General features: G+C 41.8%; 1 protein-coding gene across 1 annotated transcript in view; it reads left to right on the top strand.

Moving 5' to 3' along the window:
- Positions 1-13,228, top strand: part of CPS1 (carbamoyl-phosphate synthase 1) — a 99,984-nt gene that overhangs the window by 31,951 nt on the left and 54,805 nt on the right. Inside the window, exons 14-20 of the mRNA XM_005441511.3 lie at positions 1,027-1,216; positions 1,783-1,940; positions 2,711-2,839; positions 6,290-6,434; positions 6,814-7,024; positions 8,112-8,310; positions 10,489-10,665. Coding sequence (XP_005441568.2) covers positions 1,027-1,216; positions 1,783-1,940; positions 2,711-2,839; positions 6,290-6,434; positions 6,814-7,024; positions 8,112-8,310; positions 10,489-10,665 — 1,209 coding nt within the window. The remainder of the gene's footprint in view (positions 1-1,026; positions 1,217-1,782; positions 1,941-2,710; positions 2,840-6,289; positions 6,435-6,813; positions 7,025-8,111; positions 8,311-10,488; positions 10,666-13,228) is intronic.

Here is a 13,228-nt window from a genome sequence, read left to right as displayed (position 1 = left end):
CCTTCCCTGTTTCACATATTTCTAAGGAAAGTGTTCTTCAGTGAAAAAAAATCTAACTTTTCATGGGGGTAGAAGGTCAGCAGAAATTTACAGCCAGTCTTTAAGGCAGTATTTTAAGTTACCAAAGGAAAGAGAAGAAATGTTATCCAATACCCGAACTGAGAAGTCTGAGCTCTGATCGAGAATCCCAGCGCTCCAGGTGAGCTATGTATTTGTTCCCCAAAACCAGTGGGTCAAGCAATCACAAATTTTAAACAAACACAGGAAAACCTTATGGCATTTTCATGCTTATTGTGATCAGGGGAATAATGTCAATTTCTATACTGGTCTGTTGTGAAAGGAGTGGTTAGGTCAGGTTGCTTTGAGAATTACTACCAAAGAGTTTAAGTGACTACACAAGAATTGATGGCAAGGTTCACTCTATTACTTATTACATGGAGTAAATTCACAGAGATAAATCACGTTGAAATCAAGTCAGAACAGAACTGGAAACAGTTTTTAAAGATCAAAGGTATAAAAGGGGTAAAGGAGATTCTACTGTTGAGTCATGAGGTTCAGAGTAGACCCCCTTGCTTTCTAAACTCTCGCAGAGTTTGGTGCGACTGGTTCTATTCTGAGCCTCAGACTTGGACAATAGATTAGCTCTAAAAGGCAGAGAGAGAGAAAAAGAGAAAGTTTATTCACAGATCATAAGATTTTAACAGCAAATCAATTTGGTTTAAATCACAAAATTACATGACTCCCCCGTGTAACTCCTAAATGTGTTAAATAATTTCAACTAATTTTCTGAATCAGGTGGGAATCTCCATTCCCACAGACAGACAGAGGCCCAAAAGTAGAGAACTGGCTTTAGCTCAGCCTGGTACAAGATACCAGCAATCCCTTATGGGAGTGTACGTAAGGAACCAGGCTTTTTAAATTCTGCTGTTGGTAAATTGCTGGTTGAACCTCATCTCTCTTTGCTGCTGCTGCTGTTAGCTCTTTTCCCACATATGCCTAGTTTTGATGCAGATTTTAATTTTTCAGGAGGAAAATGTGAAAACTGTCCTCATGAATCCCAATATTGCTTCAGTGCAGACCAATGAGACCGGGTTAAAGCAGGCTGATGCTGTCTACTTCCTCCCCATCACTCCACAGTTTGTCCTAGAGGTCATCAAGGCAGAACGTCCCGATGGACTAATTCTGGGCATGGGTGGCCAGACGGCTCTCAACTGTGGTAAGTACAATACAGGTGCCTTGGCACTCCTTGCAGGCAAACCTGGTTTTTACCATGTGTTCAGCAGATTTTATTTGTGCAGACGTGCAAGACCCATGTGCCTGGTACATTGCCCAGGTTACTAAGGGATATAGGCAGAGATACAGACTGTTGGAGATTAATTGCTAAGCTGTGAACATAAGATCTAATTGCAGGGTTTAATACTTAAAAGTAATTAATATATCCTGCTTTTCAGTGTAAGTCTTAGTTACCGTAGTTGGATATTCAGACCACCTTGAGGCAAAGATCAAAAGCAAAAGTTAGTTTCATTTAGCTTCCTGCAACAGGATCCAACCGCACTGCTTTGTTTTGTATTGGAGGTGATGGCCAAGCAGTAACTTTACTAATATTTCAGTTTTCATACATTTCAGGACAGAAAGTGCCAAGTTATGGTTCTGAGTCCTAATACTGCCAAAGGATAATAAAATTAGCTGTTGATCAGGCCAGACAAGTTGTCAGATATCTTTTGAATACTTTTTTCTTCATACACCATCACCCTCAAAACTGTGGCTTTGTTTACTCTGCAGGAGTGGAACTCTTCAAGCAAGGAGTCCTGCAGGAGTATGGTGTGAAGGTCCTAGGTACATCAGTTGAATCCATCATGGCTACAGAGGATAGAAAACTTTTTTCCGATAAACTGACTGAGCTAAATGAAAAGATTGCTCCTAGCTTTGCAGTGGAATCGGTAAATCAGATAATTTTGAAGATGTGATTACTTTTACTGTTGCCCATTTGAGTTACTAAAAATATATATCTAGTTTTCTTGAGTAAAAGCTGAATACAACTGTGGATATTGTAGTTTGTACGCTTTCATCAGTGCTCCACAGTGATTGATGCTGTTTCCCCATGATTTAAAATGAGTGAAAATGCAATTAAGCACTTGGAAGGCCTAAACTAATTTACCCACTGACAAAAAAGGTAAATTAGGTTGGGGTGACTTCTGTGCTGCAGCACAAAAATATGACCTGTCAGTGGCTATTTTTTTTTTTTGTTTTAAATCATTTAGACCTTAAGATTTCAGGTCCTTAAAATCAGCAATACTGAAATCCTTCTTGAGGACAGGGGTGTGAAAACAAATAATTGGTTTAGTGGGAAGGCCTGTTTGAGTCTGGAGGAAACCAAAGAGGTCTTAAACTAGGATGTCTGTTGGAGGGGTTATTTCATGCTAAAATCAGTCAAGACAGGCCAGGTAAGGACATTGTCCGTGGGAAGTTAGCAAGGAAGTCCACACATAACTAAGGACAGAAGTCACCTCCTTGAGTCCACATTCCAGTGTTCTGCTGTTTGGAACAACAAGGCAATGTTACAAAACCAACTTTTATTCTTTTCCTTTTATCTTCAGACAGCTTACTGTCTTACTGATGGGATTTCCAGTTAACTGTGTAACCAGAGTTGAAGACTTTGTTCATCTTAATTGTTATCATATCTCTGAAATGTATTCCGCTCTCCTTTAAGATTGAAGATGCTCTGAAGGCAGCTGAAAAGATTAGCTATCCAGTCATGATCCGTTCTGCTTATGCCCTTGGTGGTCTGGGGTCAGGCATATGTCCTGATAAGGAGACTTTGCTGGACCTTGGTACAAAGGTACGTCTGCAAAATAGCAAGCTCTGGGAATAGAGCTGAACATCTAATTTTCTTGGATATTCTTCTAATAGTCACAGACACTGGAACTGTACATACCCTACCTTTCATCTTATCTGTAAAATGTTACCCTGATTCCTTCTAATGCCCTCTTTTTATAATTCCTACTGACTTGGATAATGAAAATGGTTAGATGACAGATCTATTAAATTCATGAGGAACAAGTCATATTCTGAGCAAGTGGTTCAGCAATTTTGGTCTGAAAAGAAACATAGTGGGCTATATTCACCTACTTTTAGGAGTAAATGACACATGAAAGATGTCAAAGAGGTTGAAATATTTTAAGTGCTGACTGATAATGTAGTATAAGGGACAAAAAGCAAAAGACCTGGGAAGCTTGGGCCTCTGCTGTTTTTCTGTTTAAAGACAGTGGTTTTGCTAGGTCAAAACTCATGTAGAGATTTAATTGGATGTCACTTCATAATTCGACATCCATCAGCTGTCTCTGGCTATGAAGGGGCAGCTCTTTTTCTGTAGGAAATCTGGGATTTTTTTTTATAAATTTGCATTGAAAAGTAAACAGGTAATTGGGGAAAACAAAGCAAAAGCTTTTTCCTTGGCAAAAATGCAGAATTTTAGGAAATAAAACTCTATCAGTTGGCCTCTAAAATTCTTGATTCTGTCTTTTCCTGATCCTCTTAATCTTTCCCGTACCTCTAGAAAGAAACACTACTGATGCCAATAAGCGCTGTATGTGAAAATGGCATTTTTGTATTCCTCCACACTGCTGTCATGTAAATAGACTTTGGGTGTAGTGTGCTTAGTGCGGAACAAACGTCTGCTCAGGCAGTGCCAGCTGCAGGGAGGCTCAGTGGACAGGACTGACAGACGCAGGACGAGGCAGTGGGTGAAGTAACCCCATCTTACAGATGGATGGCTGAGGTTGGAAACACTTCACTTGCCTAAGCTCATGCATGGTCTGTGTATAGAGAAAACAGAAATTCACCCAGAAACCCTGGTAGTTCAGCTGTATGAAAGGTTTATAGGAAAACATTATTCAGTAGGAAAATCTGGCTTTCATCAGCATTTCTTGGTGTTTTTTTAAAAAAGTGGTTTTGAATATCTCAGTTTTCCTCTGAAATCAGTAAAACAGCTGCTTTTTATAAATATCATCTGTAACATTAGGAGTGGGACAGTTCATATTTTTAGTAAATTTTTCATGTTTCTGAAACTTTTATTTTTTTAATACCAAAAGTCTGATTCTGTTTTACTTTCCAAGTATAAATGTTTTCATTTTCTCAAAAATTACACTAGAAGAGCTTCAGCTTTCTGAATGAATATAGTAAAATAGAACAGACTGTTTCAGTTGGAATGGACCTACAATGATCATCCAATCCAACTGCCTAACCACTTTAGGGCCGACCAAAACATAAAGCTCAGTCTTAAGTGCATTGTCCAAATATCTCTTAAACACTGACAGGCATGGGGCATCGACCATGTCTCTAGGAAGCCTGTTCCAGCGTTTGACCACCCTCCTGAAAAAGAAATGCTTCCTAATGTCCAGTCTAAACCTCCCCTGGTGCAGCTTTGAACCATTCCCATGCATCCTATCACTGGATACCGGGGAGAAGAGATCAGCACCTCCCTCTCTGCTTTCCCTCCTCAGGAAGCTGTAGAGAGCAATGAGGTCGCCCTTCAGCCTCCTCTTCTCCAAATGAGACAAGCCCAAAGTCCTTAGCCACTCCTCACAGAATGTTCCTTCCAGCCCTTTCACCAGCTTTGTAGCCCTCCTCTGGACGCATTTAAGGACCTTCGCACTCTTCTCAAATTGAGGGTCCCAGCACTGAGCACAGTACTAAAGGTGAGGCTGCACCAACGCTGAATACAGCAGGATAATCACCTCTATTGACCGGCTGGTTATGCTCTTGTGGATCCTGGCTGCATCCAACAGGATTTGCCCTCGTGGCTGCCAGGGCACCCTGCTGACTCATGCTGAGGGTGCTGTCAACCAGCACCCCGGATCCCTTTTCACAGGGCTGCTTTCCAGGCACTACTCTCCTAGCTTTTATACTTGTGCCTGGCACTATTCCATCCTTGGTGCAGGATCCAGTATTTTGACTTGTTAAATTTCATCCCATTAATTGTAGCCCAATGGTCCAATCCGTCTATATCCCACTGCAAGGTCTCCTGTCCCACGAGAGTCAACAGTGTTTCCCAGTTTGATATCAATGTTGCAAAATTTACAGTGAAACCCAATTTGGGTCTTGTTGAATTAGCTCAGCTTTGGACACTCATTTCCACAGCCCAGCAGAAACTCCATTCTTTTCAGTGACAAAGATGATCACAGTAATTCCGTGAACTGGATTTTCAGACACTGGACTCTGAATTGTATGTAATTCAGATAAGTGAACACCTACGGAGGTTTCATAGCACAGCTAGTTCAAGTCATCTGGCCTTGGGTTCACGTCTCTTGGGTCTGCTCATTTTGAGTAAGAGAAGGCGATACAGGAGCAATGTAGGTTGTTTTACAAGTGTGGTTAGGTGTTCCTACTACATCACCACAAATTCAATGCCTCAGTGCCTGCTTAGGCCAGGTGTGAAGTATCACTCATCAAACTATATATATCTCTCTATATATTTACTATTTTTTGTGAGCGTGTGCAAGTCTGGCAACAGAGCTAAGGGCGCTATTTGAATAACAGCTTGAGCTAACTACAGAGAGAACCAGGCTGAAGACTGATTCATGGGCAGCATTAAAACAAGAAGCTTTGCTAAAGGATGCATTGATAATGTGCCCATTACTTTCTAGGATTTTAAGCTGGAATTGATGAATGTTTTTTTTATCTGCTAATATTAAGGCCATTTATTTAGTTAGATTATGCTCATTTACCAACAAACTATATTTCTCATTTTTGTCTCTTGCACTGAGGAATGCTTTCAAGATTAGTTTAAGAATAAATCATGAATCTTGCTTCAGGTTGGTGTGGCATTGATAAGCAGTGTTATTAGTACTATTAATTATGTAGTGTTTGCTGGCACCCCCACTCCCCTTCACTTAGTCATGTAGCTTTCTGCAGAGTTCTCATACATGCACAAACAAAAGCTGCCCACATACACAACCAAAAGCATGTGTCTGTTGCATGATTGAAGTTGTAGATGCTTTTATATTTCTATTTGTTATTTATATGTCATTGCAAGCTCACATGCCTTGCCTTTTTTTCCTGTCAGATCACATAAATATTTTCTGTGCCTTTCAAATGAAGCTAATGCAAATTTTTTTTTGAAAAAAGAGAAATATAAAGTGCTTGTCATCAGTGCTATGAAATTTGCTTCATCTTTCAATTTTCGTGTTGGTCTGGGATGTCTGGAGATAAGCCACAGAAGTCTTAAATATGGGCCATGTTGTAATAAAGTTTTCTTTTTTACTATTCATTTTCCCTAACGTATTCCCAGGCATTTGCAATGACTAACCAAATCCTGGTGGAAAAGTCAGTTGTTGGCTGGAAGGAGATAGAGTATGAAGTTGTGAGAGATGCTGCTGATAACTGTATTGCTGTCTGCAACATGGAAAACATTGATGCTATGGGAGTCCACACAGGTAGGCTTGGGCACAGGGTAGCTCACTGGAAATGGCTTGTTAACTTTTTTTATGCAGTGCCCTTCTCCCTGCTGTTATTGACATAGTTTTGCTCTAGAAATACTCCTTAGGTCTTGGATACAGCCAGCTAGGGTGTGAAACAGATACTGTTACACTAAACCTACCCCTGTGATCCCGTTTTCTGTAAGATTGCCTGGCCTTTCCAACTCTCAGCTTCTAGCTATCTGTTTTTTTCATCAACTGTGCACCCACAGGTTTGAATCTCTGTGGTAACTTCATTACTAGCAATGGGTTAGCAAGGAAAGTGACCTATGTGGCTAGAATTTACTGCCACTGAGCTGCTTCTCATTTTCCTTCTCTGCTACCTTGTGACAAACAGGAGATTCTGTTGTGGTGGCTCCAAGCCAGACACTCACTAATGAGGAGTTTCAGATGCTGAGGGATCGTGCGATCAAAGTTGTCCGACATTTGGGCATCGTGGGAGAGTGCAATATCCAGTTTGCTCTGCATCCAACTTCCCTGGAGTACTATGTCATTGAAGTTAATGCCAGACTCTCGAGGAGTTCAGCCTTGGCCTCCAAGGCGACAGGGTAAGAGTATTTAAAAAACTCAAAATACTAAAGAACAAACAAATGAATAAACAAAAACGGAGGGGAGAAGAACAGAAAGAGAATTACCAACAGGGACTTGGATCAGGGTATTATTTAAATACGTAAGTGACAGCTGCAAGGAAAAAGAGTTCTTGCACCTGCTTTCCATGCAGTTAAGACAAGGAAGCACAAGCTTAATTTGCAGCAAGGAAGGCTGAAATTGGCTGTTAGGGAGAACTCTGGAGCGATCAGGTCAGTAGAGGTGCAGGTTTCTGCACGGGATGCTTCTAAGAACAGTTCTTGTCAGCATCAGCTAGGATTGACCCTTGGAGAGTCTGTTCTGCTGGGAGACAGAGGAATAGGTTAGTGAGCCCTCCAGGTCCATTCCAGCCTGCTGATGCTGTTACTACAAATGAAAAATCCCCCAGGAGGTGTGTGTGTGGGAGCCTAATAGCTGTCCTTACAAAGCATATCCACTGTATCCATATGTTGGCTGCAAATCATCTCTGGGACCCAGAGGACACAGTTATTAATGAGCTGTCTGTCAGATTGATGCAAATAGTATTGCTAGCTGCCTTTGTTTTGTTGGCTAATCATAAACTAATCAAGATAAGGATGGTCAGAGCAGGCTGTTTAAAAATTGGCTTCTTAATTGCACTTTGCAGATGCTGTTGAGAGGCACAAATTAATCTCTAGCTTGCAGTTCTCAACAGCTCTTGTGGTTGTTGCAGTGCCATAGCAGACTGGAGATAAGCCATGATGTTGGACAGTGGGCGTTTGATTGTTTTCTTTTTGGATGACAGACCTGCAACAAAACGTATCTGTTTGTGATCTCACTGTGGGTGTGAGGCATACTTACAATGGCGGCTTTGCAGATCATAAAGCAAGTCTCAGATCTAGGTAGGTAGCTCTACAACGTGTAAGAGTAGGAAGCTGGATGAGTCCTGCTGTGCTTGAGCATGGTAACATTCTGTTGTGTTGAGGAGGGGAAAAATCACCTCACATCTGTTTAATTTGATCCACTCCTGGAATTTGTAAAAGCGAAGTACTTCCCACTCTACTCTTCTCCGCGTCTCCTCTATGGCAGGTATCCATTAGCATTCATTGCTGCCAAAATTGCCCTGGGGATCCCCTTGCCAGAAATCAAGAACGTGGTGACAGGAAAAACCTCTGCCTGCTTTGAGCCCAGCCTGGATTACATTGTTACCAAAATACCCCGCTGGGATTTGGACCGTTTTCAGCATACATCCAGCCGGATTGGAAGCTCCATGAAGAGTGTGGGAGAGGTGAGTGCAAGACTCTCCCCTTCCCTTCCACCACTTGGGAAAGTAATTTCTCTTTCTTGGAAGCCCTCAAAGTATCTATCTGAAGGGACCTAATGGCTTTTGAAGATATTTATTCATCTCGAATAATCTTTATCCAGTACTATAATTAATTGAAAAGAGTTAGGACTGTGCAATCTTGGATATCACAGTCTGGATCCATAAATAGCTTGACTGCTAAGTGAAAAGACCACTTTGGATCACCTGAGGCTGATTTCATTCTTAAAACTCACTATAGGATTCTCAGTTCTTTTTTGTTTAGGGTTCTGTAGTGGAGTTAATTAGAGTATAACTTCAAAAGTTGTAGTCTGTTTTCAATAGATTTTTCAGGGATGCCAATGAGCCACAGATCTCAGTTGTTCCCATATTTATTTGTCCTCTCTCTTAAAACCACCTGCCAAATCTCAGCCTACTTCTGCTCTTGAAATCCAAAGACAGCCTGTAATCTCGGTATGAAGTTTTGACTTCTCTTAGTGATTAAGTCTCTTATATCTGCAACATGACATGTGACTCTTAAACCCTGATTTTAAGGTGTCTGGGACAATAACAGTATTTTCAGACCATGTTTTAAGAGGAGATAAATGAAGCAAAATGCGTAAATTACCCACTTAATTTGTTAATTACATATCAACTACCAAAGCAAAATAATTAATTGTGTATATTTTCAGCCTTTTTTTCCTAATGCTTTTCAAGTAGCTGTTTTATTAAATTATTTTGACACATGAGGCCTTCCTAACATCAATTCTACCTTGCTCAGACAACAAACCTTCATCACAGCCAGAAGGATTAATTAGAACTTGATTTTCCAATAGCAGATTTGGCTTTTAATGGCAATGAGTTTTCTGGGTTGTGGTTTTTTTCAGTGAGTTGGTGCTTACTCATATTAACCCTCCCTGCTTAGGGGTTTTTAGACTGTTCTGTAGAGCTGGGGCTCATAAATACAGTTGCCTTGTGCACCATCAGCTGTAAACACTTCCTGGCCACACACATTTGCAGGAGGGAGTATTGAGTCCTTCCAGTGGTCATATATTACAAAAGTAGAACTGCATGAACCTTTTTAAGGCAGGATGTTGGGTAAAGGGAGGGGGGAGATATAGGAAAGGTCAGTGCTCCAATTGTGCAGGTCTGTAACTGCGGGGGGGGGTGAACTGAAACAGGGATGGAGAGGGTTAAGAGATGCAGTTTGCAGCTGGTGGATGTACTCTGGGAAAAGGTTAGTCTCCAGAACCTGTGAGTAGGAGAGGGTGTCTTTGAAGCAAAAAGCTTCTTCCATCACTGTGTCTCTATTAGTATGGCACAGTTGCCTCACTAGGCCTGAACTTCAAGCCAGATTGCAGCACCTACTGCATTTTTATTAATTGAACTGCCTGGCCTGTTTTTTCCTGATCTCTGTTGTGCTGGGCAGTGCGCCTGGAGCTGTGAGAAAAAACAATGTTATTTTTTTCTTTTGACATTTTTCAACATTGTGTTTGAGAAGATTTTTATGCTGTTAGGGTTTTCACTGCACTGGGAAATAAAAATGTAGAAATTTGAGAAACAGTTCTGTTCCCTCGCAGATTTCCACAGAGAAAGGCTTGTTTTCCTATTAGATGATATGTCAGGATTGAACGAGGGAAACCCCAGTGCTGCTACGCCAAGGAGTAGTAATCCTTTAAGAGAGGCCTCACAGGGGACAGTCACTGTTAAATGTAATTTAAAGGAAGAAGAGCAGATTTCTTCTGAACCTTAAAATTCCCACTGTGAATTTCTATCTCTAACAAGTTGTTGAACAGAAATATCCTTCTATATTACTACATCCATACTGCTGCATAATGCTTCCCTCTACTGAAGTGCTTCCAAGCAGTTTACAGAGGAGACCAGCAGCTTCCTATATTCTACAGATAGGGAGATGAAAGCAGAAGGGAGTCACTTGTCTGAAACTCCCTGTTGATAATATTGGCAGTCAGGCCTGGAACTGGGACTCCAAGGCTCAGTCAGCTGCACCTGTCTTAAAGTCAGCAGGACCATCTTAGAGAGGAGGTCCAAAGGCTGTGATCTTTCTGCATGTCTATGTTCATGGTTTAAATTTGCACTCCTCTGTTATTCAGGGGATAGCTTGGCAGCAGCTCACCATAGCTAATATGGAAGTGCTCTCTGTTACAGGTCATGGCTATTGGACGCACTTTTGAAGAGAGCTTCCAAAAGGCCTTGAGAATGTGCCATCCTTCTGTAGATGGCTTCACTTCACATCTGCCTATGAATAAAGCCTGGCCAGCTGTTGTAGATCTCCAGAAGGAACTCTCTGAACCATCCAGCACTCGTGTATATGCAATAGCCAAGGTAACAGAAGTGAGAAAGCCCTTGACCTATGTGCCTTGAATTATAGCTACCAGATTGGGTCAACTGAGGTGACAGAGGTTGAGTATTCTTCACCCCCTTGCTTCCATCTGTGAAGCGCACTGGGACCACCATGTATAGCATCTTTGCTGTTGAAGTGCAGATACTCTCTATCACATGTAATTTCCTCTGCAGAATATAATAGCTGGGTGAGTATATCACTTTAGTTTTTCTTGCTGACATCTGTATTTTCCTGCATCTTCTATATTCAGGTCATGTGTTTGCCTTTTGGTACAATCTTAGCCAACGTTCATTGCGTTCAGCAGCAGGTGCATTCCTGTGTCCTGGCACTTCTGTTTGGAGCTGAGCATTGGTGGAGACCTGGATCACTTACCTTTGCTTGTTCCTAAAATATGATTGTTTGCTAATGTTCAGCCCTGTTTTATGCTAGTGTAAATGTCAAAGTTGGCCAGTTTTGCAATTATCATTAATTTATAGGAAGGGAGGAAAGAAAAAATGAAGATCCTTTAGAGAACTGAAACAAAGGATGATAAACAATGCAAGCTGCAGTCTGTGGGAGTACTGTCTTTTAGCAATTGTTTCACTGGTACGAGCTTGAAACTAAAAACATTTTAAACTCTATGTTAAATTTAGCATATGGGAAATCCCCTGTTCTTTGAAAAGGGCTCAACTTTCCTTAGCTTTCTTGTAACGCCTCTCTTGTCACTGGGCAAACCACTTCCATCTTTCGAGGTGTCTGGGTAACAGGGGGTGTTATTCTAAGGGGAGGCAGCGTGTGAAATCATTTCTTTCTTCAGGTCCACAGGGTTTGCCTGTGTATATCGCATGGTAAATGTCGGATTAGTTACTTTAGAAGGCAGGTGCAATTTCATGTTTTGGTTTTACTGTAGCTAACTTGCCCATCTGTCCATAGCCTCTGTGAAGAGGAGAGGACAGATGTCATTTATAGCTCATACTTAACTGTTGCTCTGTTGCTTGCTTTTTTTTTTTTTTGTTTTAAGATTGCAAACCTTCCTGGCAGGGAATGCCCAGTTACTATTTTTTGTGCCCCTAACTTTGTGTGGTGGAGTCTTTAAGCCCTTTGTGCTTATGTGTAGATTCATCTCATTACGTCCTCCACATGAGGTTGTGCTGTATTTGTTAAAAGGTTTTCACGTAGCTGTTTCTCTTATAAATGGCCTGAAAGAAAAGCACAAGATGCTCTATAGGTGTGTGGCTTGTCCAGCTGTTAACTCTTACTTTTCAAGCTGGGGAAATGCATGTCTTTCTAAGTGTAGAACACCCTTCAGCAGCTGTGATTGGTCTTTATTATAGCTTTTTCTTGTGACTGAGAGAAAAATGTTGTTTCTTGTCCAAGTGGCTCAGAGAGCTTTTATGAAAGGTTAATCTTAGCCCCATGTTAACACAGGGGATCTGGGGAGATGAATGTGAGTTTGTGTCCCACTGAACACTCTGGGTGTTCCCAGCTGGTGGCATTTTCACTGGGAGTAGTCGAAAAAACCAAGATCAAAGTCTTAATCCCTCCCTATAAAGAGCTGCCTCTGCCTGACACAGTGCACTAATTCTACCCATTAATAACTGATGCAAGCAATATCAGTAAGAGGTGCTTCTGGCAGCTGGGACTGCCTGCCTGGAAATCTCTTTCCAGATTGTTGACATTTTAAAGCCAACAGTTAGTCCCCATTAGCTGTCAGCTTCGTTTGGAACAGCACGGAGCTTTTGTTGTATGTCTTCTCCTCCCCTTGAAGCCCCACCAGTCAGCTCTCCAAGGCTTTTTGCTTTTTCTTTTTCCTTTGTATGTTGGATCATGAAAACAGTAACTGTTCAGGTGAAAGGGAAGGGAGTTCAGCTGCCATTCAGAGCTATTGTTGTAATGGAACTCCCTGTGGTAATGTCAAAAAAGGCACTAGGAGAGAGGCTGAAATAGATAAGACTTGTTCCTTGGCCAGAGTGGCCAAGTGCTGCAAGGATGTAACTGCCTGATCAGCAGGGCGGCTCAGGTTATATCAGATCTTTCCCAGGCCCTTTTAAGGCTGTAGACAAAGTGGCCTCAGGAGACTTAGGATTTGATCCACTCTGTATTTCATTACCAGAGCCTTAGTTTCCTAGTTGTCCATGCTACAAACTTGTTAGTTTGTACTTGTACTCCTGCCTACAGGCAGCTAAGTACTTCCTTTGGTGAGGAGCAAGGATGGGACTGAAGGAACAAGTGTGTAGCCCTAGAGACAGCATTGGTAGCAAAGCTACCCTCCACTGCTTGGCATGGAGACCAGGCTTGCTCCCTGACTCACAGTGTAAAGGCAGTCCTATAAACCCTTTGGCTTCCCAGTGTGGGGCCACAGTGTCTACTGGATGGGATGCTCTTGAAGGTGAGCAGGGCTCTGAAGTCATGCTGTCCTGGTGTGGCTCCCTCCCCCTTCTTCCACAGTTGGGTTTAGGCTGTACTCCTTCATATAGGTTTGAGTAAAGTCATTGGAGTGTAGTCCAGGGCCCCTGACCAAATCCTACAGGGATTTTCTGCCTGGAAACCTGATTTGCCTGTGTA

Source organism: Falco cherrug, chromosome 8 (assembly GCF_023634085.1).
Source record: "Falco cherrug isolate bFalChe1 chromosome 8, bFalChe1.pri, whole genome shotgun sequence".
NCBI lineage: Eukaryota > Metazoa > Chordata > Aves > Falconiformes > Falconidae > Falco > Falco cherrug.
Note: the sequence above shows the minus strand (reverse complement) of the source record. Positions and strands in the feature narration are given on the sequence as shown.